A 27,328-nucleotide genomic window follows, 5' to 3' on the forward strand; every position below is an offset into this window, starting at 1 on the left:
GTTCAAGGTTGCCAAGACGGCAAGGACCCGACGGTGCGACTCGATAAAAAAAACCCGCCGTGAATGCACCGTAACTTTTGGAGCGAGCTCGTTTAATCTCCAATTATAAACCAATTCAGCGCAGTCAATTTGATAGAGTTAATCACAGTTTGTTTGACGCACATAGCTAGGTTAATCAACAGCACACCTTGGGTTTGGGCTTGGGCTAGGGGTAGGGCGCTTTGGTATTAGACCCTAACCCTATACCCAGCCCCAGCCCTCCCCCGAACCCTACCCCTATGCCCATCCCGATGTGTCGAACTGGCTGCATCAAATTAAGTGCGTGCAGTCGACTACATACAATGGTTGTTGCGGTTTGAGGATTGCTGTGAGGTCCGCAAGCTCGGGGGGTTGCAATTGATGTGGTTGGCTAAACTTTGCCTTGGGTGTGTGTAAGTCCGCTGACACCCCAGTTACGGGTCGGGACGGAAAGGGGATCACCAACATTGCACGGGACCTCAACATGTTGTACACTGTGATGGACGAATGGTTATGGGTTGGATTTGGTTGTGCAATAATGTTGTATCTCGACAAAAACCCGCCGACATAAGCAGGGATATGCCACGGCCGAAGGGACCCGAGCCATGAAGGTATTTGAGTTTATTCCTGCCCGTAACTACAAGTAACTAAGTCGAGTGAGGATGATGCGGGTATACACTATACAGCTTTTGACCATTCCCAAGAGCGCCGTCGCCAATATTAACGAAACAACCCCCAATTAGAGCACAAGGCGCAACCATTCCCAACCCCTCACGGCATCATAGCGTCCCAGTCAAACGTGCCGCTGCCCCAGAGCTCGTTGAGGTTGAGTCCCAGGGCCTCGAGGCTAAATTCCGGGTTCAGGGCCGGCATCTGGGGAACATCAGCTTGGGCCGCCGCGACCGAGTCACCGCTGTATAGACCAACCTGCGGGATGGTGGACGGGTCCGCCGCGTTGGGCAGCCACCACGGCGTGCCCGGGACCTCGATCTGCTGCCCAGCGCCCTGCTGGGACGACGACGGCGGGAAGGGCGTGACAGACTACATCACCGTTAGCATGCATCCCCGTACAACCCCACAAACCCGGCTTTGGTGGAAAGTGACACGAACCTTGGACCTGACAAACACATCCGCCGGTGACGGTCCCGGCACCGCAGCAGCATAAGACCCAGCACCAACCCCAGCGAACGGCGTGCCGACCACCGCCCTCCCGTGCTCACTCGCCCCGCTGCCGGTCTGCCCACCGGCACCGGCACCCGCTCCTGCGCCCCCACCCCCACAACACCCACCAACATTACTATTACTACTACTCGGATTCCCACCCCCCGCCGCGCTCTGCTGACTCCCGGGCGGCGGCGGATCCTGCCCCGCCAGCAGCTTCCAATGCAAGTGAACAAACCGCTCGGCGCTGGCCGCCTTGGCAGCCTCGGGGGTCTTGGTGCCGAGGTGGGCCTCGAGCAAGCCGAAGGCGGCGCACATGATGCTGTACCCCCACGGCTCGTTGTTGCCGCAGCGCAGGATGCGGTCCTCCTTCATGGCCAGGCAGCGCTCGAGCAGCTGCAGGGTGTGCTGGGAGTTGATCATGATCATGTTGGTGCTCCCGCGCGGCTGCAGCATGGTCACGCTGCTGAGGTTGATGGCGAGGGTCAGGCTGTCCTCGCGCAGGAAGTTGAGCGTGCGGATCCCCTGCTGCGCGAGCCGGTCGTTGAGCAGCACCATGTCGCGCGCCGCGTTGTAGTAGATGATTTCCGAGTATTGGTATTTGGAGTTGGCCTTGCGCAGGCGCAGGAAGGGCTGGTGGAGCGGGATGATGTACTGGCGGAGTTGGATGTGGAGGAGGGTGTAGGCGAGGAGGGGCTTCTTGAGGACGGGGTCTTGCGAGGAGGACGAGGCGTCGCCTACGTCCCAGGACGGGAGGGAGTCGATTTCCTGGTTGATTTCGTTGGTGTAGCGGATCACGCGGTCGTAGTCGAGCTCCTCGGGCGGCCCGGTAAGTACGCGGCTGAGTTCGAGGCGGAGGGGTAGGCTGTGGCGGCTGATATGCTGGTAGGAGGAGAAGGTGTAGTCCGTTGGGGGGTGGGAGGGGGGTAGCTCCTTGGTGTCTTCGTCGAACTCGTCGTCGTCGATGTTGCGTGGCGGGTTGACGTCGTAGTGGAGGGAGCAGAGGATGGAGGGCAGGCCGTGGTCGAACGACGCCTGAAGGTCGTAGCTCTGGATTGTTGCCCAGATGCGCCGTCTCATCTCCTGGTTGAAGGGCGAGATCTTGTCGCACATGTGGCTTGGTTCGCGGTGGAGGCCAACCGAGACGGCGTCCTGGGTCATGGAGCCCGCGTTCCTCCAGAAGCGCTTCTTCTTCATGGTGTTGACCCTCTTGGCCAGGTAGATGAGGCAGGCGATCTGGTAGTGGATCAGGCGGCGGTGTTTCTGGCTCTGCCGCTCCTGCCACTCGTCGACGGCCTCGACCCACCGGATGGCGTTCGCGTGCGAGTGCGACACCATCTTCTCGAACTTGTGTGGCATCTGGGCCGCGAGACAGCTCGAGATGCCCATGATGGCCAGGACAAGGGCGGTAAAGGCGGCATTGCGGTTTTCGGACGGGAGCCAGAACTTCGCATAGTCTCTACGGAAGGCGGGGATGTGGACAATGCGGTGGACCTGCTCGAATTGGTCCAGGTAGATGTTTACCAGACTATCTGTTTCCTCCTTGGGAGGGAGCAACGACTCCAGGGAAAGGTCTGGTTCGCGGAACTTGCGCTCCCTCTCCTCGGCGCCCTTGCGGCGGTCCTTGGTCCGGTGGATGTGTAGCGGCCGCAGCCACTCCTCCGAGGTCTCCTTCATGAAGGGACATAGCCCGGTGAGCTATACACATGGTCAGTCGACTGTTACATAGGGAGGCAGCACGAGTGTCATACTTCTTGGAAGGCTAGGAATGCACTATGTGGGCCGAAGTAGCGAGTCTTGAACTCCTTGCCCCTGAAAAAGCGGAGTTCTTCCCTGTCGGCGACCGTTTCTTGGGTCTGCAGGAACGGCGGCACCTCGACCTCGGGCTCAGGCTCGGCGTCGGACTTGGGATGGTCCAGGGGCGAGCGGTCCTGGAGGGTGCTCCCGTCGAGGGAGACCTGCTTTACCAACAGGTTCTTGAGCTGGGCCACTTCGAGCTCCAGGCGGCGGATACGGTCTGATTCGCGGCCATCCTTGCGGAAGTAAGGGGATTCCCCACCGGTGCTCGGCAACGACAGGCGGGCATCCAGACCCGTCAGAGCAGTCGGCGGTAGGCCGAGCTTGTTCGGCGGTGCCAAGCCGGGCCGGGTCTCGTACTCGCACCGCTCCGGGGTGCCGGACTGCAGGCAACGTGAGCAGGGGAACTCGCGGTCACACGACAGCTTCCGGCGGCGGCACTCGAGGCACGACAGCCTCACGCGCTGACGCTTGCGCGGGGGCGGTCGGCCGTCCTGGTCGTCATGATGGCCGTCGAGGGTGTCCAGGTGCGACTCAGTGCCCCCAGGGCTCTCACTGCGCTCGCTCGGCTCCGACATTGTCCCAGCGGAGCTATCGGGCCGGGCTTCGGTACTAACAAGCACGCCACCGAGAGTGGGTGGCAAGGAAACAGGCTTCTGTGACGGACGAGTCTCGGTTCAAGTGGCTCCAGCGATTCCAGCGACGGTCGAGTCGGGAGCCGAGCGTTTATCAATCGATCTGATAAAAAGTCGAGCCAAAATGCAACCATCCCTCGGCGCCATCGACGACCATTGACTCATCCGACAACAACGGCCTGCTTACCATTGAACGTCACACAGCGATGACAAATTAACAAAAAAAACGATCGCCCGCCGGTTCTCGAATTGCCTCAGAACCAGGGGATTACGAGTCGTCTCTGGCCGCCAGTTCTGTTTTGGCAGGTTTTTCTGTGTCATGGCCTGTTTCGGAGCGCCGAGCAACCGCCGAGCGCACTGTTTGGTGCATCCTTCAGTGGGGAATTAAATCCGACATCGCCGAGAGGGGATTTAACTGGAAGGACGTTTCTACTTTCATGTCTTCGCCGAATTGGAGTGACCAAGGCTCGTTTTGGAACAAGGCTGGCCTCGGTTCTTACAATTGAATTGATATTGTTGCTGTGCGTTTGAGGAGGTACCTTAGTTGCATTTTGGCGTCTGCCTGGAGAAGAAAAAGAAAGGAAGGAGGAAGGCTCGAAGGGTGGCACCCTATGGACAAAAAATGCCGAACTCGAACTGCAGACGTTGAACAAACCTTGACTGGAGGAACGGAAATAAAGGAATCCGGAAGCCCAAAGAAACCGTATTTACTCAATTTACTTTTATCTTACTCGACTCTTTATTTCATTTGTCTTGTCCTATTCCTTCTATCTCGTTTCTTTTCTGCTCTGATTTCTTCTTCTGCTCCGGAGTTCGCATTTTTATGGCCAGCGAGGTGCCCGGCCAAGTCCCTAACCCTGAATCAATGTCCCACTGTCCCGGGTATGGAACTTGTTGGCGGCCGCATTCCATGAGACGGAGTTCAGACCAGGAACTCTTTGCTTGATACTTCGTAATTGGGTGACAATCGAAGAAGGGAGTCAAAAGCCGACTATCAACCTCCTGTAACTTGTCGAGCAAAATCATAAAAGAGCTCAATCTTCGCTCGTGCCTATTTCTATTTTTGATTCTCACTTCAACGTGAAATATGCTTGGCAGGGCCTTGTGGCACAGACAAGGAAGCATTCTCCCTGTTGGCCGCGGGCTTGGCATCCCAACGACGGCATCCAAACACCTTTCCTCAACATCTCGAGATGTGATGAATCGAAGATATGATGCAACGCTTTTTTCTCAGCCTTCTTGTGTGGGCATATAGTGGGATTGGGTTGGCCGCGGCAGATGTGACTCGGGGCAAGGTGTTTGACCGGTTCATCACCATTTGGCTCGAGAACCAGGTGCGTCAACCAACTCCCGCAATTTCCGTTTTCGCTTGCATTCCCCACGCTGCCAACACCAAAGCTAACCACACACTGTGCATGATAGGACTACGCCAAGGTCGTTGTCGACAGTAGCATCGTCGATCTGAAGCGCCAGGGCATTCTGTTGACCAGATACTACGCCCATACCCACCCCAGCCAACCCAATTACCTCGCTGCCCTCGCTGGCGAGTACTTCGGCAACAACCACGACGACTGGGTGCGCCTTCCCGAGAATGTCGCAACTATTGTCGACCTGCTCGAGGACAAGGACGTAACATGGGGTGGCTATTTCGAGGACATGCCGGGGCCCGGTTACATGGGCAATGCCAGCGACGGGTCGACTGGCACCGATGGGTGGGACTATGTCAGAAAACACAAGTAAGGCTTTCATCTTCATCTTAGACCCAGTGTCGTTCACTCAAAGTCCGTCTTACTAACTAACCCTCACCCAGTCCGTTTGTGACCTATGACAGCGTCACCAACGACGGAGAACGGCTGCTGAAGCTCGAGTCCTTCGACACCTTCCAACGGACATTTGCTGCTAAGCAGGTGCCGCAATTCGTCTTCATGACGCCCAACATGATGAACGACGGCCACAACACGACACTGGATTTTGCTACCAAGTGGTCGCACAAGTTCCTCCAGCCGTTGCTCGCCGACAAGGCCTTTGACGAAAAGACACTGATCGCCCTTACCTACGACGAGTCGGAGACGTACAGCGAGCCAAACCACATCGTTACCCTGCTCTTGGGCAGCGCCATCCCGCCGGCCCTCAAGGGCACCCAGGACGATACCTTCTACACCCACTACAGCATGTTGTCGACCCTGCAGGCGAACTGGGGCCTACATAATCTGGGTCGGTACGATGTCGGCGCAAATGTCTTCAAGTTCGTCGCCGACAAGGTCGGGTACACGGCAAACAAGGACCCAGAGAATCTGCCCACTGTCAACAACTCGGTGTCCTACCCTGGCATGCTGCACAATGACTCCTCGGTGCGCCTGCCCATCCCGGTACCAAACATGAAGCTTGTCGGCGCAGGCGGGCTTGGGATCTTGCCGTCAATTAAGGCAGCCTGGTCGGGCGCCCAAACAGGGCAGACGCCGTACGATGGCGGCGGGAGAGTGTTTGATGGGGACAGGAATCCTCCCGTCTACAACAAACCCGCAGACAATTCGCCATAGTTCTCCTTAGCCACATTGAGTTTCTTATCATTGCATAGTCTATCTTTGCGTCCCGCTGCTTCATTCCCTTCACGACCGCCTTGCTATCTGTCCGTGCTTTTCTCTCCCTACTTTAACGATGACGCTCTTCGTGCATTGACATTCTACTCATCGAAGGTGCTAAGGATTCAGGACGGCCCGGCATTCTTAGCTTTGCTCTCGTCAACCTATAATAGGAGGCCTGACATCACACCGACGACGGCTCGACATCCCCCTTGCTATCGTCAACCTGTGATGGGCACGCACGACCTCGGCCGCACGGATATGTTATCGTCGGCCGTCTATGTACCCGCCACGCCACCTCTGATGGAATCAGCATCACTTATCAGAACCCGGGGTATCGATGCATTCTGTACGCTTTGACGAAATCTCTGAGTCACAGAAAGGGTATGTGCGGCCTGGATGAGGATGTACATTCCCGTCCGCCCATACCGGCCTACTCACAACTGCTGTTCCCACACCGATCGTTCCGACATCTACATCCATACAAGTCCCAACTTGCCAAGATGTTCTGGACCATTTCCCGCAACAACAACACCAACGATAGTGGCGGCAGCAGCCCTTTCCAGCCCCCTCAACAACGCCATCGCCGCCTCACCCACGCACGCCTGCAGGCGCTCAAGCGCCACCAAGCCGGCCTGCCACCAAGACCACCACCAAGACCACCACCAAGACCACCGCGACCACCACCCCCACCAGCGCCCATCACCACCACCAACCGCGCGGAGCGGGCCCTCGCCGCCGCGCTCCACCGCCGCGCCCGCGCCCGCCTCGCCAAAGCCGACCGGGAAGCCTGCGAGGCCGCCACGGCCCGCTACGCCCGCCGCCGCGTCGCCGCCTGGGTGCGCTTCGGCTACCCGACCCCGGACCTGCTGCTGCCCGCCGCCGTTCGCGAACCCCCCTGCCCTTGTCCCACGCCGATGAACTCGGCGTGTGACGAGCAGCCCCGGGGGTATGGCGAGAAGGGGGAGTGGGGTGTTGATGTTGCGGGTGAGGAGTTGCAGGGGAGGTTGGTGGTGCTGTGCGAGGTGCGTTTGAGGCGGGAGGCGGAGGAGGAGCGCGGGTCGGAGGCCGGGTATGCGGGGGACGTGGACAGCGACGCCGGCACCGACTAAGGGGGGGGGGCTCGGATTCGGTTGGGGGTGGGGGAGTTCGGGGAGGGGCTGTCGTTTGAACGGCAGCGATTGGGAGGGGGACTCGGCTTCGGAGGATGACAGCGGGCTTGGGGGGGAGGCATCCGCGAAGGTGGCCGAGAGGGGGCAAAAGGGGGAGGTCGGTGGCGCCGGGGAGCGGCTTTTACTGTAAATAATTTTAATTTTTAATATCTAATAATATAATGACACTACACACAAACCCCAAGATGTGCCCCCATACTCCAAGTAGAGTGAGGCAAGTACTTACACTTCGGAAACGGGAATTAGCGAGCCTCGGGGTACGTCCTTAGTTGCCTAAACGAGCATTCTCTGAATTGGTATCCTCTATGTTACATGTACAATCCAATCGACAAAACATCCTCTTCTCCATCCTAATGCCCCCTCTTCCCAATCTCACTCTCCCACCCGTCCGCCCTCTCAAACCCATTCGAGTGCGTCTGGTAGTCCATAAACGCCTTGTACACCTCTTCCTGGCTGGTCAACACAAACGGCCCGTACTGCACAACCTTCTGGTCGAGCGGTGTGCCGGCGATGATGACGAACCGCGCGCTCTTCTCGGCGCCCTCGTCAACAGCCGCGTACACCGCCTGGCCCTCCCCCTCAAACACCACGTTGTGATACGCGCCCACCGTGCGCTGGTTGCCGGCCTCCCCAATCAACACCTCCCCTTCCAACGTATACGCAAAGGCATTCCACCCCTCCGGCAGCGGCTGCACAATGCTACCACCCGGCTTGACCTCCACATCCAGCAGCCACACGGGCGTGTACGCCAGATCCTTGACCGAATCCACCCCATGGCTCTGCCCACTAATCACCTTCACCCTCACCCTCCCGCCATCCACCTCCACAACGGGCACCTCCTCCGCCTTCAAATCCCGATACCTCGGCTCACACGCCTTCAACCTCTCCGGCAAGTCCACCCACAACTGCAGCCCCACATTCGGCTTCCCATCCTCCCTCGCAACCGGCATCTCCGCGTGCACAATCCCCCTGCCCGCGGTCATGAACTGCAGGTCCCCCGGGCCCAGCCGACCACGGTTGCCGGCAAAGTCCTCGTGGTCCATGGCGCCGTCCATCAGGTAGGTGATGGTCTCCTGGCCGCGGTGGGGGTGGTCGGGAAAGCCGGCGCCGGGCGCGACCGAGAAGTGGTCGAGCATGAGGAAGGGCGAGAAGTTGCGCAGTTTGGGCGTGCCGATGGAGCGGCGCACGCGGGCGCCGGCGCCCTCGGCCTGCTCGGCGGCGAGGAAGGTCTGCCGGATGAGGCGCGGGAGGAGTTTGGTGGTGGTGTTGGCGGCGGCGGCGGCGGACATTGTGGGTGAGGATGGGGTGTTTAAGTTGTTTTTGTTGTTGTTTTCTTCCGAGGTTGGGGCCGTGGTTATGGCCGTGATGATGTTTGCTGGTACGAGGTTGGAAATGATAGAGTTAGTTGTTGCAAACTCGAGAATGTCGTTTCCTTTAGTGTTCTTCAAAAGAGCCAAGATAGAACAGAGGCCCACGATGATGGAGATGGCGATGGTGATTTTGGAAAAAGTCTTCATCGAGTTGGCTGAGCGGATGACTCCTTATATACAAAACTAATGGACACTAGACTAACGGTTTGTATTTCCAAACCAAGACAAAGAACACGCTTCATTTTATAAATTATCACGAACCTTCTCTTCCCTCGGCGTGCCCCTCCTGACTAAGGCTAAGGTAAGAATACAAGCGGCGGCAAATTCGGTGGGGCAAGTTTGGAGCTCGTGGCCCAGTTTGGTTAGGGGGGTTGCTGACATTATCCACGGGTAATCGAGGTGGGGAGATTTTAAAGCGCCGATCCATGGCTGACGGAGGCTTGAGGTGCAAACTGGAAAAGACTCGCATCTTGAATGCGCACACATCACATTGCCGTAACTTTGGGAGAGACCTCATCTAATCCTCGCCACCCCGTTCAACTTGTCTAATACGATGCACCAGTTCAAGTCAGTTTATATAGATGGATTAATAATTGGAAATAGGGACTGGGTTAGGGTTTGGGTGAGGGATAGGGTAAGGGATAGGTGTAGGGTTGTCAAAGTAACCCTATACCGAACCCTATCCCTACCCCTAACCCCCACCCAACCCCTATCGATCATTAACTCGTCGATGTGTATCACTGACTGCATTAAACTAACTGCGTTTGAACGACTAGCTAGGTGCGATAGTTGTTTCAGTTTAAGTAGTGCCGTGGTCAGTACCCGCAAGCTTGGGATTGCACTCAGTGTGACTGGTTAAACTTCAATTACCTTTGGGTGTGTGCAAGCCAGTTCGAACCTCAAACCTCCATAATGGCTGCTTCAAGACATTCCCAGGTTGGCGTCGGTCAGTCACTACGAATTCTCAGTCACCTCTAACTGAAGTCTGCGGAGGCAGGGCGGTGATTCTCCCTCGTTTCGCACCTTTCACAGGGCAGTTCCGACTTGTGAAGTTCAAGTTCAAGTCCAACTCCATTCTCCGTTTTGTTAAGCTTGTTAATTACATGCCCCATGGTACCGTGTCTATTCCATCCCTCTTCGCTGACCAGACCAGAAAAGCCTGCTTGATTCTTCCTTCCTCCATCCGCGGCCGAACCGAACCAAAGAAACCACGCTGCACCGATTCACAACTGTGGACTTCTCGAAAGACCAAAACCATGCCGGCAACGTCCCAGTCCACGTATTGGAGCACACCGTCTGCCACCCGTACGACCATTGCCACGATCAAACGATCGAGGTCTTGGGCTCGGGTGCGTTTTGCGGCTCAGCTTGGTCGTGGTTAACCGCGCTGGCCGTGCTGGCGCTGTGTTGGCGCTTGATAATCTCCTCTAGCCGATCCACCGCGCGGTTGAGCGACTCGGTGATCTGGAACGACTGACCAAGCTTGAGGGTCTCGCGGATGGCAAAGACAGAGCCTTCGAATGTCACAATGGCCGCCGTCTCGACGGCCGCCTTGGCGCTGGCAATGGTGTGGTTGGTACCCGCCTTCTTGTATGCACCGTTGTACACCTCGGCCACATGCCTGGCCGGTTGGGAGGCGGCCTCCTTGGCGTCGCTCAGGAGCTCAGAAGAGGGCTTCTTCACCAGCGGGTACTTTTCCTCCACCTTGTACAGCGTTTCGACACCGAACTCGTCGGCCCGCTGGGCGTAGGGGATCACGTAGGCCAGCGGCTTGTTGAAGAGGCTGAGCATCGGGGCGCCGACCAACTCATACACCGAGTTGGTGAGCCGGATCGACATCTTGCCAATTGGATTGGCACTAAATGCGCGGACGCCATCCTGGACGGCGGGAAGAGTCAGGAGGTGCTATGTGTCTTCGTCAGCTGGTGTTCTGTATATTCGGATCCAAGGCGAGTAATGCTGGCGTACGCGAAGTGTGGTTGAACGCGGCGACACGCCGTTGGGCACAGGGGCTGTCTTGGTCTCCGCCATTGTATTGTTGACTCTAGGTGTAGGATGTGTCAGTTGACTGCGCACTGGTGAGAAGCAAAGGGGAAGCGGAGAGCAGGCAAATTAGGGCGCTGCACATACCTGACCGAGCTGGGGAACCGTAGAGATTAGAGATTGGTGAGCTGAGTGAGTTATCCCAGTTCGATGCAATTGTGAGTAAAGAGAGCAAAGACGTCCAAAGATTGCGGGCAAGGCTGAGGGTCAGTGAAAGTGAGATGAGGGAGGGAACATGAGATAGGGAGAAGGCAGGCGTGGAATGCTATAAAAAGGGCAGGCAGACATGCCGACCAAGCAGGTACGACGCCACCCTCTCCTCGGGCACCCCCTTCCCGATCCAGTCCCATGTGCTTTCCCAAGGAAAACAGCCAGTCGTGATGGCACTTTTTTATCGCCATGTCGTCTGCAACGTTCGATGGTGGGGTGCCCCTCCCTTCCTAGCCAGTCAAAACCTCAACCGCCCAATTTTGCGCCCTGGCTTGCCAGAGATAAGCCAACCCACCGTTGGCATGTGAAAGCTGGCCCAAGCTCCAGAGCTGGTTCCCTCAAGTGTTTTGTCGTCTTTGATGGGAAGCTCGGAGAAGGTGGATTAATTGTCTCGATCCCAGGGATGTCCATGTCGTTGCCTTTCACGCCATCCATTGGTGATGATTGACCACACGCTGGCTGTTTCCGGAACGCCAACCTGTGCAGCAAAGTTACTGCCGACCTTCACCGTATCTGGCATACCTGAGCAAGGCCCGGCAATCGCACACGGCCAGGCTCTTCTTTTGGTTTGCCAAGATGTGGTAACATCACCACTGCCGCGATTGCTGGCGCAATCATCTCGAGAGATGTCATCACCAATCTGTCGCACAGCATTCCGTTGAAACCTTGCATGATTAACCACCCATCAATGGCTGGCAATTGATTGAGTAACCATTTCCGCCCTCAGACGCAGCTCGCTCCCTTCGAATGACTCGCGCTTCAATGCCCAAAGGTCCAGGCTGGGATGTCAAGTCAAGAACCCCACCAACAAACCGATGGCAGAGTGGGCAGGCACGGATACCGTTTCCGTTGGACCCGCATGGACTCGATGTCACCCTCAAACGTGCGACACGGGGACTTGGCGGCTTTCACATGTCAGAAGCAGACAGGTTGATTCGCCCACGACCCATCCGAGATCAGGCGTTGGTTGAGATGAGGGCGAAAATTGAAAACTTCTAGACCCGGATGCGACAGAACGGCTGGCCGTCTGCACCATCACACCATCAAAAGCCTTGGTGTAACCGCCACGCCGAGGGATTCATGCTTGCTCGGAACAGCAGGACGGTATCGTTAACGGCCCTTGAGATTCTTACTGTGTGCTACTGTGTACTCGTGAGGGGATAGCTCACTGATCGGGACGAAAACATTTCTTTCTTTCAGACCTTGTTCGGCCCGAAAAAGTAGATATCCATTATAAAGCGGGGCCGTGGCACCCCCACGACGATGAGTCTGCTCCCATAATCAGCTTTCCTCGGCCAGCATCGGACAGACGAGGTTGGGATCCTTTTCGGATAGTGGTCAAGAAACCAACACATCCAGATGATACCTAATATAAACCAACCGATGCATTGTTAGGGAGGAGTATTTGCCACAATGTGAACGCGCCGAGTGCCGATAGCTAAACCTCGGCGGCATGCCCGGCTGTTGGTTTATATTGCCACCGAATCCTTACGGCTAGCTATGCTATCGAGTAGCCGGCAAACGCATGGAAAAGCCGGTAGTATTTTTGTTGTTATTAGCTCTGTGTGGAGTTGTCAAATGGGCCTCAGCATTCCAGTTGGAATGCTGAATTTTCTTGGTCGGCATAAGCAACAAACACAATACAGCATGGGAATCAGTCAGTATTAATGGGAATAAACCCCTCCATAAGACATCATTCCAGAGGCGTAGATATCACGCTATCCACAATTTTAAGATTAAACAGTCAAGACGACATCTAGACTACTGTGTATGTCCCTGGTGTGTGTCCCCGTCAGATTAGGGTACGATGTCCTGGAACTGTTATCCCAAATCTACATCAAGGTGTCATCCCCCAGATAGCATACAAAACACCATTAAATCCCAACGGGCAACAGCCTCAGTCAGTCAGACTCATCCGACGACCCGTAATCAACAAGCCCAGCTCGAAGCCTCCCCTCTGCAGGTCCCTCTTGAATCTCTCCATCCTCCTCGTCCCGGCCGACCGTAACACTACTACGACCGACCTCACGACCGAGTGTGATACTAACCTCCCGGCCAACAGTGACACTGCTCGCCTCCCAGTCAAGATCCATCCGCGGTCCGCTACCGAGGGGGACAGCCGTCTCAGTGGTGGCGATAACCTCTCCACCGTCACTGTTAACCTCTCCCTCCTCAGCCTCATCCTCATGCTTGGGCTGCTGCTCAACAGCCGCGCGCATAGGGCCTCTCGAATCATACCTCGCCCTCTTCCCGCCCCTCCCATACCCGCCGCCGGACGCACCCCCCCTCTGACCCCACTCCCGCGCTCTGTAGCCGCCGCCCTCAAACACCCTCTTCTTGTTATTATTATTATTCCCACCAGCAAACCTCTCACCATTACCACCACCACCACCACCACCACCCCTCCCCCCCCTCCCCAAATCGGCACCATCCCCCCGCACCCTCCGCACCCTCCGCTCCCCCACCCCCACCACCCACCCCTCCGGCACACCCCACCCCCTCGGCAGCGCCACCACCGTAGGGAACTCCAACACCGTCCGGCCCGCAAGCACACCCGCGAGAGTATCACCCGCGCCGAGCGGCACGAGCGTCTTGGTTGTCGTGACGCCTGCGGCGCTGACGAGGTAGAAATCCCAGGTCAGGAGCTCTTCTTCGAGGGTTCGGTCGATGTGGGGCCGGGTGGTTGTCTGTGACCAGGCGCTGGTGAGGGGGTATTGGGAGGTGTGCGGGGCGGCGGGCCAGGTGGAGGTTGAGGGGTCTTGCGTGAGGGGTTGGGGTTGGGGATGTTGTTGTTTTTTGTTGGTGGTGTTGTTGTTGTTGGGGTGGAGGGCTTTGCGTTTCTTGGGGGGTGGGGGGGAGGAGGGCTCGTCGGGGTCGGTTTCGTTGTCGGTTTCGGTCGGGTCGGGCTGGCCGTGGCTTTGGCGGTCGAGTTGGCCGCGGTGCCAGTCGAGGGCGGATGCTAGGCCCGCGTGGACGGGAATGCCTTCGAGGGTTTTGTGGAGGATGCGGAGGGGCTGCTGGTCGTCTTTTTGGCCGGGGAAACCTAGATCGGACCCGCGGTAGACGAGCCACTCTACCTGCCAGTTGATGGACTGCGTCCGCCTGTTCCAAGAGGTCTTGTTGTCCTTCTGGCGGGCCATGCCCTTGGGCATCGTGGTGGCTTCGATGTCGAGGTACCGCAGTCGCCGCCGAATGTGTTTGTCGAAACCTTCGATCAATGCCGGTGCTTCTTGTGGTCGGCCATGTTTCTTGTAGGGTTGGGATTGGACCGGGACGTGGTGCAACTCATCGCCGTACCAAACCTTCTGGAAACCCTTTTCCTGGTTCTGGGGTCGCAGCTCCTTCTCACTCAGTAACTGGCGGGCTTCGACAACGGTTTTTTCGGTTCGCTCGCGGGCGCGCTCAATGGCTGAGAGGAAGTTGTAGTCGTGGTCAATTCCGGCGGCGGTCTTGAGCTGATTCAATGGCATAAATGCCCTGGGGTTTCGTAGACCATCACAGTCGGCTCGGGTCTTGTGTTTTTGGATGCACGGCAGGGAGCAAGTGCGGGCGTTGCATCGGGGACACTTGTACTTTGGCGGTTCGGTGTGGCAAATGCTGCACAGAGAGCTGAGGACCGCCCCAGACATGGTGAACTTGTTTCGCGTTCAGTGTATTCCGAGTCGATGGTTTATGTGCAATTGTTCCTGTTGATTGAATCTCGAGGCGCTCGGTGATATTTCTTGGAATGCGACCGCCGATAAGGCTTATCGCAACTTTTCTGGCTCGTGCTTTTAGCCAATAGGGTGATTTCCTGCTGGGGAACAGTGGGTCGGCTCAGCCCACGCGCCAAGAGACCATCCAACCCCACCACGAAACAACATCCCCTCCACCCCCTCTGGCCAAAAAGAGCCGAACCTCACGAGCTCACTTCACTTGGAGTCCGGGGTTTTTTGGTCATGGGGTGCCTCTATCCATGTTTCCTTCAGAGAACCTCGTGGGGGTACTGACACAGCAGACGCAATAAAAGATTATCGAACGAGACCTATTGCAAGATAATTATTTATTCTTCACATGCTACTTCTACCTGGGTTGACTTCTACTCAATCTTTGTATGTGCAAAGGTACTAGCCAATCTGCGGAAACACTGACCTTGAAACACATCCATGGAATGATAGTCATGCCTCCCTTCCCTCTCAAGCCGGGCATGGGAGCCACGCGACTGGACTGGCTGAGCCTGGCTGTTCGGCATCCCGGGTCCAACGTCCCTTCGACCCCGCGTCCATTAAGCTTGGTTTTACGTGTCTCAGCCTCCAACCATCCTGTTGTCGGGCTGCCATGGCGGCACCAATCAGGGACCAGAGTCATGGCTTACATGGAAGACCAGGTCGTGTACCGCGTCTCGTGGCGCAAATGCGCTGAACTTGGCCTGCAAAGCGTGACGCCCGGCTCCTGTGGTGATGCTCAGCCCGCTCAGGTTTGTTAGTTTTGTAGTGTAGATCAGTGAGGTGACCTTCTAGCCTAATTTATTCTTTTCTTCTTCCCATCATGCGCTTTTGCTGTTGTCGTCGTCGTCGTCGAATACCCTACCACTTCTTTCGAAAACGTCCATGAGAATGAACCGAAGAATTGAGTGCCGCAGTGAGGGGTGTAACCACGAGGTTCTGTTCAAGCCTGCTGAAGGAGCATTCGACGAACAGAGAGGCAGAAATGGCCGGATCCCTTTGGTGCCTGGTGGTCGAGGCTCACCCACAGGTCTACTTCATCGACACTCCAACCCCATCCAAGTTTCCCCTTATTGCAAACATCGTACGCTCTGTCTTATGTCCTATATACATACCCCTCGTTTACTTACCTGTCCGTAGACACCTGCGTCCACTTCCACGGCGACGAGCGCTGTGTCTACAAGAAGCCGTCCCATGACAGCGTCTGCGCCATCCGTAAGCTACTTCGAAAGCCTATCGTTTCTTTCAACTCAGCTGACTGAGGATTTGACAGATGCGAGATGCCCCATTTTAAACTGCACCCAGGCCCGCGCCCAGTTCCTCGAACCCGACTTTGACTCCTTGTCCAATGCCGTCCCGAAATATGCCCGTTTCGATGTCTGCTCTGACCGTGCGTCTTATATGAGGGAGGTGTGTTATTTAACTAGGCGGTACTGACTGGGAGTAGACAAATGCGCATTGCAACGATGCGGTGGGAGACGGGCGTCTTCAGAAACCACCTACTGCCAGTCCCGTAAGTACCTATACTGCCCTACTAGTGTAATGCCATGTTGACGTCTAGCAGATGCTTGTCAGGCAGAGGAATGCTCCAACCTACGTCAAGAGCAACGGAACTGCTGCTTGGAGCGTAAGTCCTACCGTTTATGCCCGGGACAAACCAGCTACTGATACCAGCAAGACCAATGCAAGAACAAAGCCTGCAAGACTATCGTCGAAGGCCAATTTCCCTACTGTGTAATCCGTAAGTCAATCCTCCAGTAGGGGTCTTTATGTTTTCGAGACCAATGACCAACCATCACAGACATCAAATGCCAGATGAGCAACTGCAATGAGGCAAGACACTTGTCACCCAAGACGAACGAGTACCTTACGTTCTGTATCGACCGTAAGTACCACGCTGCTCCATCGTAAACCTGCTTCTTAACATCCACAGACGCGTCATGCCCCATACGCCAGTGTACCGCCCTCAAGACGGACCGCTCGCGCTACTGCTCGAATCACACCTGCCGAGTGCGAGAATGCTCTAAACCGGCCAAATTCGAGCCATATTGCGAGGACCGTGAGTCGTAGGTACTAATACTACTAACGCTAATCGTACTGACCACCATCAGATCGGTGTGCTGAACCGAACTGCTACAACCCTCGAGGTTGGGCCTCCGAACCTGAAGATGTCGGGACTTTTTGCCCCATGCGTGAGTGATACCATTTTCAGTTGCCGGCAATATCTTGTTGATGTATCACTAATGATGGAGACGATAGACACTTGCCGTGTCGAAGAATGCCAGGCACACGTTGATGAGTTAGCTATTTTCTGCGGCACTCGTGAGCATTCATTTTCTCCCCATCCCTATTAAAAAAGACTGACACGCAAGCTAGATGGCTGCTCCAAACCCAAATGCCACCAAGAGACCATCGCCGAGCAGCTTTGCATCGATCGTAAATCCCCCCATCCTATAATCTTCCCATCAACTCCCCCACTAACTCTGCCCCCCAGACTTCAAAGAGCACTACATAACCCAAGGCAAACAGCTCCGCACCGACCGTAAGCCGCAACCCCCCTCCCACTTCCCCTTCCCACCCCCCAACTAACAAACCCTCCCCCAGACCTCTCGAAGCAATCCCCACCCCCAGTTAAACACCAAACCCCCTTCCCCAGACAACCAGCCAACCGCCCCCCAACCCTCTCCGAGCTCCGCCACCTGCACCACCACCCCGAGCACGACCCGGGCCATGTCCAAACCGGGTCCGACCTCACCAAAGAAGAACGCCTCAGCAACCACAACCACCACCAACGCGACCTAGCAAGCGAGTCCACCGTGCACGACCCCGACGCCGACCCCAACCCCATCCTCGACACCAACTCCATCAGCAACAACAAGAGCCAGCCGCGCTGGAGCCCGGCCGCGCTGAGCCAGACGCTGCCGCCGCCGAGGAAGAAACCGCCTAGCTTTACTGGGACGGAGCTAGCGGTGCAGGGTGAGGATCTGCCCGGCCGGCCTGGTAGTGGTGGGGTTGGGGGTGGGAGTGATGGGAGTGGTGGGGAGGAGAGGCCGGGGCTGTTTATCAAGGTGCCGCAGGGTGGTGGTGGTAATAGTGTTGGGGGTGGTGGTGGTCGGGGGAGGGCGTTTCGGGCACGGCGGGTGCAGGTGGAGGATGGGGATGGGGAGAGTGAGGGGTGGGGAGGGGATGAGTGATGGGTGGGTGATGGGTGGGTGATGGGTGGGTGATGGGTGGGTGATGGGTGGGTGATGGGTGGGTGATGGGTGGTTGGGATGGGAGGGTTGTGGATGGGGGTGACGGTTACGACTGGAGTTAGGTGTTCGGGTATTCTATTATCATCACTACCTAGCTAGCTGCTTTATCAGTCCAAAATACTCTCACGAGCCTTAGTTTACTCAACAAGTTCGTACAGAGCCACTCCCTCCCGTGAGACAACAACACCCATCCCATAACCCACCACATCACACCACACCATGCTTTTAATCCCCCGTATCAACCTCCAAATCCAACTGCACTCCATTCGACACCCCATAGTCCCCCAGCGTAATCATATCCTTAAACGGCCGCTCACCCTGCCGCTTGAGCAAGATCTCGTGGGGCTCGCGGCCGACCTTCATGGCGACCATGATCTTGAACTGGCCGACCGTGTCGCTGGGGAAGGCCGGGATCTGGGCCTTGGTGCCGAGCCGGTCGTTGACCGTGACCAGGATCATTTGTTCGCCTGGGGCTGCTGTTGATGCCGCAGGTGCTGGTGCTGCGCTGGTTGTGGGCGGTGGCGGTTTGGAGCGTTTGGGTTTGGGTTGGGAATCGCGGTCGCGGTCGGTTGAGCGGTTGTTGTTGCTGTTGTTTCGTGGGGAGCGGTCTCTGTTGTCTCTGTCGCTGCGGCGGGGCCTGTCTCCGTCTCTCTCTCGATCGCGGTCTCGACTCCTGTCTCGCCTGGGTGATCGGTCTCGGTTCCCACCTCTGTCTCTATCCCTGTCCCTTCCGGACTCGCGGTCGCGGTCGCGTTCCCTGTCTCTCCTGGGCGAACGATCACGGTATCCACGCTGTAGGCCCCGGTCGTCGCGCCGGTCGTCTGAATCGGTGCGCCTGTTTTTCCATTTGAAGCCACCGCCGGCTTTCGGTCGCCTTGGTGGCGATCGCGACCGCGACCGCCTACGTGGGGAGTCAGGCATGTTGTGGTGGGTTTTGGAAATTCGAGTTATCAATCGATATCTCGACAAGGAAACTCAAGATGGCGGTCGCTGGAATGCAGCTGGTGATGGAATTTTAGTGGGGCAACCTGGGCGCGTCACCCCAGAACCAGGCGATAAGCCAGCGCGATAAGGTGGACTTGTTCCCCCCATGACAGTCACAAAAGAAACACGTCTTGAAACCAAATTGTATAACCTTCAATACTAATACTCGGTAGAGTCTGTCCTCGCTGTGCTAACAATACGTGCCCCTGTGAGAGCGCATCAGCAACTAGCCTCCGTTTCCGCCTTTTCACCACCCGAAACTGGAGTGCGGCATGAATCACACAACCAATCCGCCCGAACGCCGTACTCGTGCCCATCCAAACGCCAAAACCACCAGCCGGGACGCCAGGTGTATCATACAGAGAAGGAAGTAAAAGACGTAAATCTAGCAGGAGAGGTTGCTGCCTACTCCTTGCTGGACTTCTTCTTCTTCTTCTTTGGCTTCTCCTCCTTGACTGGCGTCGCCTCCTCGGCGTCATGCTTGCGCTTCGAGCTCTTGGCCTTGACGGGTGTCTCAACCTCCGCCTCCTCGACCTCCCGAGCCTTGGACTCCTTCTTGTCGAGGACCTCTACCGTGCCGTCGGCGTTCACCTTGATTTGTCCCTTCTCGAACCGGCGGGCGAACTTGGAGACTGAGATGCCCACCTCCTTAGCGAGACGCTCGTAGTCCTTCTCGGTAATCTCGACAGGCGCAGCAGCCTCTGTGTCCTTGGACTTCTTCGACTTGTCCTTCTTCTCCTTCTTTTCCTTCTTGTCCTTCTTCTCCTTTTTACTAGGAGCTTCTTGCATCTCTTCATCAGATTCCGCCGAAACGTCGAGCCCAGCCATCTCCTCGTCAACTTCCTCGATGAGGGGCTTCTTAGGCGCTTCCGCCTCGGCTGAAAGGCCATCGGCGTCAATGTTGTACTTGCGGGCCTCCTTGATGTCCCACTTGGAGGGGGCACCGAGCGGGATGCCGTTGGGGCCCACGGAAACGCCCTTGGAGAGCGGCTTGCCCTCTAGCACCCGCAGGTTGTTCTCTAGCTTGGCCCTGGCCCGGATACCCAGGCTGGCGCGTGTCTCATCGTCCGCGTCATCCTCGAATTCAGCGAGGGCATCAGTGCGGACACCAAGGGCAACCTTGGCAGCGAGCTGACGAGCCACTTTGCCCTTGTTCGCACCAGAAGCCTGGCCGACCAGAGAGGCATGGTAGATGAGACCGTACTTGGGCGTCGCATGCTTGGTCTTGAGCGCACGGAAGAGCGCCTTCTCAGCACCGAGGATCTGAATAGTGGAACCGGGGTTCTTGGCGAGGCTGATGAGGGAGCCGGCGTGGGCGATGAGCCGAGCACCAACAAGAGCGCCGACAAGCTCCGTCATGTTAGGGGAGATGGCCTTCATGCGGTTCTCGAGGTACTCAGCAAGCTGTCTCCTGTACTCGGAGTAGCTGATAACTTGCTCGGCGAGAAGCTTGATGTTTTCGAGGTCCTCATCGGTGATCTCAGTGCCCATGCTGATATCGGCAGCGGCCTTAACGGCCGTCTCGATCTCATGGGGGAGGATTTCGGACAAATCAGCCTCGGTCGCGTTGGAACGCAAGCCCAGGGTGACGATGACCTTGGCGTAGGACAGGTTGTCGGGCAAGATTTTGCCCAACTCGGGGAAATGCCAGCCATACCATTCCTTCACGCGCATGGCATATGTGTTAAGCTCCTTGTCCAGATCGTCAAGCAGGGAAACGGCGTGCACGATCATGACATCGACCTTGTCGGGAGAGAACTTGAGTCTGTGCCGCGAGAGCGAGTGCGACAAACCCAGCGACATCTCCTGGAAGTTCTCTGGGAGCATGCCGGGGATGAGCTCCGGCAGATGTTGGCGGATGGCACGGAAGAGGTCGTTTGTCGTGGAGTCGGAGATGGGCTTGATGTTCAACTCGGGAAGCTTGACGATCGAGCTGCCGAGCTTGCTCTCGGCCACGGCCAGAGTGACCTTCTTCTCATCTTTGAACTCATTGAGGAGGTCGGCCAGCTTGGGCGTCACCTTGCCCTCAATCACACCAGCGATTTCTTCGAGCGCGGTCGCGGCGCTGTCGAACTTTGCAAACTCCTTGTACTTGATCCTGCAGGGTATTGGCACACGAACACCGACAAGAGAGTTGTCCGCACGGTGGCGGGATGCACTTACTCCTTGACGATCTTGTCAACGGTGGATAGACGATCACTGATGTTGTCGGAATCCAGCAGCTTCTTATCAGCCGCCTTGAAAAGGCCGTAGCTACAGGCGCGAGTTAGAACGACCAGTCCAATCAATTCAGCGCAAGAACGTCCCGAGCGGATGCGGGCGCGACTCGCGGGAATGTTCCTGCAATTGAACGAGGTGCACTTACCCTGCGCTGGTCTCGGTGAGGATAAAGAGAGGCATGATGGAGGCTTGTTGATGGGTGCCCAGCCGCGCTTTCTATTGTTGGTGGAAGCGTGGTAAGACAGCTCAACTGCGGCCGTGCTTGCACTTTTATAGAGGGCTTCAAGCAGAAAAAAAGTTAGGAGCGAAGAACAATTTTTTTACCACCAGTTTGGAGTTGTAGGTGGGGCTGGTTGGTCCAAGCTCGGATCTGATCGTGTGCACCGGGGCAGGCAGAGGGACGCCCCACACATCCATTCCATTTGTCTCCAAGTTTCTTGGCGCTCCAGGCGGTTGCGTATGCACGGTCCAAGTCGGCGGCCAACCAGGAATCCAACGCCGCCCTGAGCCGCATCTTCGAGCTCCAACAGCCAAAGGAGCTGTCATCTAACTACAACTTCTCAATTACCACTTATCCTGCAGAGCCAAGATGGAGGGCCTTCTATTCAACGTGAACAATGGGTATGTTGTAATTTCAAATGTGCGCTCGTCATACTAACCCCTTCTCTCTCTCCATAGTTACATCGAGGGCATCGTCCGCGGCTATCGCAACGGACTGCTCACCGGTACCAACTACACCAACATGACACAATGCGAGACCATTGATGGTAACCAGCATTTGATCTAGATTCCATTACCCGACTCTGACAGGTGTTTGCAGACCTCAAGCTCCAACTCGGCCCCGCTTACGGCGACTTCCTCTCGACCCTCCCGCCCAACCCCTCCACTTCGAGCCTCGCGACCAAGACCACCGACAAGCTCGTCTCCGAGTTCCGCTATGTCCGGGCCAACGCCGTCGGGTCGCTCGCCAAGTTCATGGACTACGTCACCTACGGCTACATGATCGACAACGTGGCGCTGCTCATCACGGGCACACTCCACGAGCGCGACACGCGCGAGCTGCTCGACCGGTGCCACCCGCTCGGCTGGTTCGAGACGATGCCCGTCCTCTGCGTGGCGACCAACATCGAGGAGCTGTACAACAGCGTGCTGATCGAGACGCCGCTGGCCCCCTACTTCAAGGGCAGCCTCAGCCACCAGGACCTGGACGAGCTCAACATCGAGATCGTGCGCAACACGCTCTACAAGAACTACCTCGAGGACTTCTACGAGTTTGTCAACTCCCACCCGGACATGGCCGGCACCCCGACCGCCGAGGTCATGTCGGAGCTGCTCGAGTTCGAGGCCGACCGCCGCGCCATCAACATCACGCTCAACTCGTTCGGCACCGAGCTGTCCAAGGCTGACCGCAAGAAGCTGTACCCCAGCTTCGGGAACCTGTACCCCGAGGGCACGCTGATGCTGTCGCGGGCGGATGACTTTGAGGGCGTGCGCTTGGCCGTCGAGGGCGTGTCCGACTACAAGGCCTTCTTCGAGGCGGCCGGTCTTGGTGGCGGTCCTGGCGGGCCGGGCAACATGGCTGGCGGCACCGGGTCTGAGGGCAGGAGCTTGGAGGACATGTTCTACCAGAAGGAGATGGAGATTGCCAAGGGCGCGTTCACGCGGCAATTCACGTTTGCGATTGTCTATGCGTGGGTCAAGCTAAGGGAGCAGGTGAGTGCCTATTCTTGCTAACTCACGGGTCGGATCCGCTAACGTGAACCAGGAAATCCGCAACATCACTTGGATTGCCGAGTGCATAGCGCAAAACCAGAAGGAGCGCATCGGCAACTACATCAGTGTCTTCTGATGATGCGACTTGTGGCTGACTGTTTAGAGATGTATTTCGCGGGAACCCTGAGCATGATTTCAATGGCGTATGGCGAAGGTCAAGCGGTGACGTGGGCTGGCAAGACGCGGGATTCCTTACGCGCTCCTGTCTATTGTGTCGGTAATGTACATAGAGAAGTTACACATCTTGGATTTTACAAGCTCTCCCTCCCTCTGCCCATCGGGCAGGATATTAAAGTGAGATCTGGTCCTTGTATGTCGCCTCGGTGAGACCCAGCGTCTCGACCAGATGTTGCCACCTCCCGCTACCCCGCTCCTTCCTCTCCAGATACCGCAACAGCCTCTGCCGCTTGTGGCAGAGCAGCCGCAAACTCCTCTTGTTGTTCTTGTCCCTGTGCCCCTTGGGACCCTCCAACGCCAGAGCGAGAGCCCTGATCTTAGCGGTCAGGATGGCGATCTGCACCTCGCTGCTCCCGGTGTCGGGCCCGGCACGGACGGGCTTCGGCTGCGGCTCGTGGTTGCGTCCCGGCGGCGGCGCGGGGTTGTCGAGGGACTCGTCCGTGACGTGCCGGCCGAACTTCTCGATGCAGCGCTGGATGTTGGCGTGCCGCCGGTCCTTGGCGTTGGCGTTCTTGAGGTCTGTGATGCGCTTCAGCGCCTCCATCGCCTTGGCGTGCTTCGCCGCGTGCTCCTCCAGCTCTATCGCCTCCGTCGTCGGGTCTGGTGCGGGGCTCTCAGCGCCCGACAGCGGCGTCGTCACCCGCCGCGCGTGCTCGATCGCCTTCTCCAGCTCCTCTTTGGTGAGCAGGTTGTTGATGATGTGCGGCGAGGTCGGGAGCGGCCGGGTCTCCCCGGTCTCTGGGTCCTCCGGTGAAACGGCTTCCTGCCCGGCGGTGTCGAACGACTCGACGAAGGGCGTCGTGATGCCGTGCACGGCGTCACCCTGGCTGACCTTGCGCTCGCTATCGATCACGGCGCGCCGCTCGAGATGGGCGTTCTTGCGCTGCTGAGCCTGGGCCCAGCCGTAGGGGTCCCGCTTCATACGCTTCTTCTTGTCCCTCATCGAGATGTTGGCCGTCTGGACCAGAGGAAGCAGGCTGGGGGTCGGGGTCGGAGCCGGACGCATGCATACTACGGCGCATCTGTCAGCTACTTTGCTTCGCCGGGGAGCACCAAAAATGGTCAATCTCACGCGTAAGGCTCCGTAGCCCCTGCGGGGCGGGTATCCGGGGAGGCATCGCGAATATCTTCGTCTGGGTCGAACGTCACGCCGTCTTCTTAGGTCTGTCTCGCCGCTCTCAACTTTCTCGCTGCGGGATGGACCCAGATTTTGGGGCCATTAACGCTAGGCCTATTGGGGACTAGCTCGTATCTGGATCTCTTTGGAGACCTTTCACGGTAAAATGGCGGTTAAACCTTTGTTCTCTGCCAGGGGAGAAATCGGGCTTGGCAGCAGCAGCTGGTGACGGCCGGTTGTGTCCCATGCCAATTGCAAACCCTGGCGGGGCACTCCACAAAATTGAATTTGTGTGCCAAAATCGCAGAGCTCCGCCTGCAGCAGCTCGCGGCCCAGAAAAATATATCCCACTCTCGACGCCCCGAGTCTTGACAACTTTCTTTCGTCGTCACGTCCACGAGAGAAATTACAGTCAAGATGGCGCCTGCTAACCTCCCCTCCATCTTCAATGCCACGAGCACCGACATTGAGCAGCTTCTCGCTGCTCAGTGCCATGTCGGCTCTAAGAAGTGCGTTTTCCCGAGACTTGGTGGTTTTTGTTGTTGCGCGCATACTGACAATTTGCGATAGCCTGGGCGTTAACATGCAGCGTAAATACTCCCGATCGCAAGAGTCGCCGAAGACGAGACATCTGACAGGTTTCTGCGTGTAGCCTACCTTTGGAAGACCCGTGCCGACGGTGTGAACGTCATCAACATCGGCAAGACCTGGTATGTGGGCTCTCGCGGCTCCGCGACTTTTGACAGGAATGCGACAACCGGATTGCTAACATGTGTGTGTCTACAGGGAGAAGATCACCCTCGCGGCCCGCATCATCGCCGCCATTGACAACCCGAGCGATGTCTGTGTTATCTCTGCCCGTCCCTACGGCCAGCGTGCCGTCCTCAAGTTCGCCGCCCACACTGGCGCCCAGGCCATCGCCGGTCGCTTCACCCCCGGTTCCTTCACCAACTACATCACCCGTTCGTTCAAGGAGCCCCGCCTGATCATCGTCACCGACCCCCGCACCGACTCGCAGGCCATCAAGGAGGCCAGTTACGTCAACATCCCCGTCATCGCCCTGTGCGACACCGACTCCCCCACCGAGTACGTCGATGTGGCCATCCCGACTAACAACAAGGGTCGCCACTCTATCGGTCTGGTTTGGTGGATGCTGGCCCGTGAGGTCCTCCGCCTCCGCGGCACCATCTACAACCGCGAGACCCCCTGGGATGTCATGCCCGATCTGTACTTCTGTATGTCCCTCCCCGCGCTTGACATAGTTGAGCCCACAAGCTAACGAATACCGTAGACCGCGACCCCGAGGCTGAGGCCGAGGAGAAGGTCGAGGAGGAGAAGGTCCCCGGCGTTGAGGAGGAGGGCCCGGTCGCCATCGAGTCCGGCTTCCCCGCTGCTGGTACTGACTGGGAGGCTGCTCCCGCCGGCTTCCCTGCCGCCGCTACCGGCGAGTGGAGCGAGGCTCAGCCCGCCACTTGGGAGTCTGGCGCCGCCGCTGCCACCGCCCCCGCGACCGAGTGGGCCGATGCCGCTCCCAAGGAGACTGCCGGCTGGTAGACAACAAAATAAAAAGGCATTTTTCGGGGCCAGGCGTAACGGCGCAGACACAAACGGGCCTTGTCCCACTTCCCGCCCTTTCCCACTCGCAATGGCTTTCTCGTCTTGGCTCCGATACTGGCTGCAGAGTAGCGTCTCTTTTGGCTTAGGTTACACATGAACCTACTAATGAGGGAAAGATATCCTCCCTGGCTTTGCCGGGGAGGGGGAATGCCCTGTAGGGTCATGAGGGGTGGACTTAACCGTTATCTCGCCTTGCCATAGGAATGTCTACTTTTGTCATGTTTCGAGCTTATGAGGATTTGTCCGAATCTTCTATAGCGGCTGAGGACTGACGAATCTGACTCCGATTAATGTCCATGACTGCAAAGTAAATGTGATGTCAATCCCTCCAAGATGACCACTGTACTCTACCATATCACGGTTTGAACAAAGTGCCAGTAATATGTTGGAGAGTTGAGCGTCGCATGTTGTGCTGCCTTCCTTCCAATGTGCTTGCTTCCCCAGGCATCCTTACAAGGGAAGACTGAAACCGGCCTCAACTCAGCTGCGAACTAACTAGCCGTCGTACCCAAGGCCGGCGTCACCAGCACACCCTGTGGTGGACAACAGTGCTGTGTCTTTGCGCTATAGACTTTAATATTGTCAATTTGATATACATCCGGATTTAGAGGTGTGTGGCAAGCAGCTCCGCCGCTATGATAATGGTACTCGGCGAGATATTGGATTGGTGTGCGATTAAGTTGACTTCGTCACTAGATAAGGAGAGAGGGCTAGCTAGCCTGGTGACCAGATCATGTTCAGGGTAGAGCGGGTTGACTAACTGATAACTAGACCGTAATATGGGTTTGGGTTAGGGGTGTTTTCGTAGACGTGCGAGTCTCCGTTGGGAATGGCCGAGTTGGGAGTTGCTGTCCCTTTTTTTGTGGTCGGGTCCTCGGAAGGGGAGGGATATATGTTCAAGGCCATAGTTTATATGTAAGAATGAGAGGGCGTGTGGCGTGTGAGGTGTGTGTGGTGAGGATCTTGTTGTCTTTTGCTGTTGTGCTGAGAATGGATGCGACCTATTTGTTGCCACTTTTTAAATAGGTATTCGGGTTAGTGATAGACATAGCGACGCAAGAGATGGTAAAAATGTCGGTATGGTTGTGGGTAAAGTAAAAAGTACATTTACCCTGATACGATTCGCAGAGCTTGCTGCAGAATTTCACGTTCTGTAGTCTCTTACCCACCTGATAGACGGCAACAATGGATATATGCCGTATCGTAACTTAGTCACTGGTAGAGGAAGAAGCAACGGAGGGATTTAGAGTCCCTTATAGGCAATGCTGCTTTGAGAAGAGCGAAGTGTTAGTGGATGTTATTCTTGCCTAGCTTTCTTTTTTCTTTTCTTTTTCTTTTTTGGAAGAGGGCTATGGCGCGAATGAGGCGAGGGAAACGGGTAAGGGAAAAGAAGACGTGTAGGGAGGACTAGAATAAGTATGTTGATGGGGACAGGGCGCCACAGCACAGAACCTACTAGGGTGAATGAAGATTTGGAAATATGAAGGGAGGAGA

At 56.8% G+C, this 27,328-nt stretch overlaps 12 protein-coding genes across 12 annotated transcripts; 5 read left to right on the forward strand and 7 right to left on the reverse strand.

The window, feature by feature from the left end:
* Nucleotides 1–624: 624 nt before the first annotated feature.
* Nucleotides 625–3,606, reverse strand: B0H64DRAFT_393336 (uncharacterized protein). Its single transcript, XM_062803629.1, has 3 exons — nucleotides 2,931–3,606; nucleotides 1,129–2,877; nucleotides 625–1,059 (listed from the first exon to the last, which is right to left on the reverse strand). The coding sequence occupies exons 1-3, from the start codon at nucleotides 3,552–3,554 to the stop codon at nucleotides 790–792; spliced, it is 2,643 nt and encodes an 880-aa protein (XP_062661402.1). The 5' UTR covers nucleotides 3,555–3,606; the 3' UTR covers nucleotides 625–789.
* A 1,068-nt stretch (nucleotides 3,607–4,674) lies between these two features.
* B0H64DRAFT_133643 (phosphoesterase family-domain-containing protein) lies at nucleotides 4,675–6,365 on the forward strand. The gene is made up of 3 exons (XM_062798166.1): nucleotides 4,675–4,945; nucleotides 5,034–5,347; nucleotides 5,422–6,365. The coding sequence occupies exons 1-3, from the start codon at nucleotides 4,823–4,825 to the stop codon at nucleotides 6,149–6,151; spliced, it is 1,167 nt and encodes a 388-aa protein (XP_062661403.1). The 5' UTR covers nucleotides 4,675–4,822; the 3' UTR covers nucleotides 6,152–6,365.
* B0H64DRAFT_458468 (uncharacterized protein) lies at nucleotides 6,366–7,305 on the forward strand (the record flags this gene model as incomplete). The annotated part of the gene is made up of 1 exon (XM_062807415.1): nucleotides 6,366–7,305. Exon 1 carries the CDS (start codon nucleotides 6,580–6,582, stop codon nucleotides 7,303–7,305), a length of 726 nt encoding a protein of 241 aa, XP_062661404.1. The 5' UTR covers nucleotides 6,366–6,579.
* A 223-nt stretch (nucleotides 7,306–7,528) lies between these two features.
* On the reverse strand, nucleotides 7,529–9,216 carry B0H64DRAFT_393339 (RmlC-like cupin domain-containing protein). Its single transcript, XM_062803630.1, has one exon. It carries the CDS (start codon nucleotides 8,880–8,882, stop codon nucleotides 7,716–7,718), a length of 1,167 nt encoding a protein of 388 aa, XP_062661405.1. The 5' UTR covers nucleotides 8,883–9,216; the 3' UTR covers nucleotides 7,529–7,715.
* A 571-nt stretch (nucleotides 9,217–9,787) lies between these two features.
* Nucleotides 9,788–11,051, reverse strand: B0H64DRAFT_393340 (uncharacterized protein). The gene is made up of 3 exons (XM_062803631.1): nucleotides 10,866–11,051; nucleotides 10,704–10,779; nucleotides 9,788–10,640 (listed from the first exon to the last, which is right to left on the reverse strand). The coding sequence occupies exons 2-3, from the start codon at nucleotides 10,764–10,766 to the stop codon at nucleotides 10,059–10,061; spliced, it is 645 nt and encodes a 214-aa protein (XP_062661406.1). The 5' UTR covers nucleotides 10,767–10,779; nucleotides 10,866–11,051; the 3' UTR covers nucleotides 9,788–10,058.
* Nucleotides 11,052–12,770: 1,719 nt separating this feature from the next.
* B0H64DRAFT_458472 (uncharacterized protein) lies at nucleotides 12,771–14,691 on the reverse strand. The gene has a single exon (XM_062807416.1). The coding sequence runs from the start codon at nucleotides 14,615–14,617 to the stop codon at nucleotides 12,890–12,892; it is 1,728 nt and encodes a 575-aa protein (XP_062661407.1). The 5' UTR covers nucleotides 14,618–14,691; the 3' UTR covers nucleotides 12,771–12,889.
* A 765-nt stretch (nucleotides 14,692–15,456) lies between these two features.
* Nucleotides 15,457–16,716, forward strand: B0H64DRAFT_133774 (uncharacterized protein). The gene is made up of 7 exons (XM_062798167.1): nucleotides 15,457–15,776; nucleotides 15,833–15,907; nucleotides 15,966–16,082; nucleotides 16,140–16,205; nucleotides 16,257–16,319; nucleotides 16,371–16,433; nucleotides 16,494–16,716. Exons 1-7 carry the CDS (start codon nucleotides 15,578–15,580, stop codon nucleotides 16,601–16,603), a joined length of 693 nt encoding a protein of 230 aa, XP_062661408.1. The 5' UTR covers nucleotides 15,457–15,577; the 3' UTR covers nucleotides 16,604–16,716.
* Nucleotides 16,717–17,972: 1,256 nt separating this feature from the next.
* Nucleotides 17,973–18,993, reverse strand: B0H64DRAFT_393346 (ubiquitin-related domain-containing protein). The gene has a single exon (XM_062803632.1). It carries the CDS (start codon nucleotides 18,865–18,867, stop codon nucleotides 18,172–18,174), a length of 696 nt encoding a protein of 231 aa, XP_062661409.1. The 5' UTR covers nucleotides 18,868–18,993; the 3' UTR covers nucleotides 17,973–18,171.
* Nucleotides 18,994–19,061: 68 nt separating this feature from the next.
* On the reverse strand, nucleotides 19,062–21,437 carry B0H64DRAFT_358038 (uncharacterized protein). The gene is made up of 3 exons (XM_062801633.1): nucleotides 21,296–21,437; nucleotides 21,094–21,183; nucleotides 19,062–21,028 (listed from the first exon to the last, which is right to left on the reverse strand). The coding sequence occupies exons 1-3, from the start codon at nucleotides 21,328–21,330 to the stop codon at nucleotides 19,336–19,338; spliced, it is 1,818 nt and encodes a 605-aa protein (XP_062661410.1). The 5' UTR covers nucleotides 21,331–21,437; the 3' UTR covers nucleotides 19,062–19,335.
* A 191-nt stretch (nucleotides 21,438–21,628) lies between these two features.
* Nucleotides 21,629–23,178, forward strand: B0H64DRAFT_393348 (V0 complex, c/d subunit of ATPase). The gene is made up of 4 exons (XM_062803633.1): nucleotides 21,629–21,771; nucleotides 21,829–21,917; nucleotides 21,971–22,863; nucleotides 22,916–23,178. The coding sequence occupies exons 1-4, from the start codon at nucleotides 21,740–21,742 to the stop codon at nucleotides 22,997–22,999; spliced, it is 1,098 nt and encodes a 365-aa protein (XP_062661411.1). The 5' UTR covers nucleotides 21,629–21,739; the 3' UTR covers nucleotides 23,000–23,178.
* B0H64DRAFT_393351 (uncharacterized protein) lies at nucleotides 23,179–24,312 on the reverse strand. The gene has a single exon (XM_062803634.1). The coding sequence runs from the start codon at nucleotides 24,104–24,106 to the stop codon at nucleotides 23,213–23,215; it is 894 nt and encodes a 297-aa protein (XP_062661412.1). The 5' UTR covers nucleotides 24,107–24,312; the 3' UTR covers nucleotides 23,179–23,212.
* A 232-nt stretch (nucleotides 24,313–24,544) lies between these two features.
* On the forward strand, nucleotides 24,545–26,187 carry B0H64DRAFT_393355 (40S ribosomal protein S0). The gene is made up of 5 exons (XM_062803635.1): nucleotides 24,545–24,726; nucleotides 24,788–24,807; nucleotides 24,870–24,927; nucleotides 25,004–25,452; nucleotides 25,509–26,187. The coding sequence occupies exons 1-5, from the start codon at nucleotides 24,635–24,637 to the stop codon at nucleotides 25,769–25,771; spliced, it is 882 nt and encodes a 293-aa protein (XP_062661413.1). The 5' UTR covers nucleotides 24,545–24,634; the 3' UTR covers nucleotides 25,772–26,187.
* Nucleotides 26,188–27,328: the final 1,141 nt, after the last annotated feature.

This window comes from Chaetomium fimeti, assembly GCF_033439085.1.
Source record: "Chaetomium fimeti strain CBS 168.71 chromosome Unknown B0H64scaffold_3, whole genome shotgun sequence".
NCBI classification, from domain to species: Eukaryota; Fungi; Ascomycota; class Sordariomycetes; order Sordariales; family Chaetomiaceae; genus Chaetomium; species Chaetomium fimeti.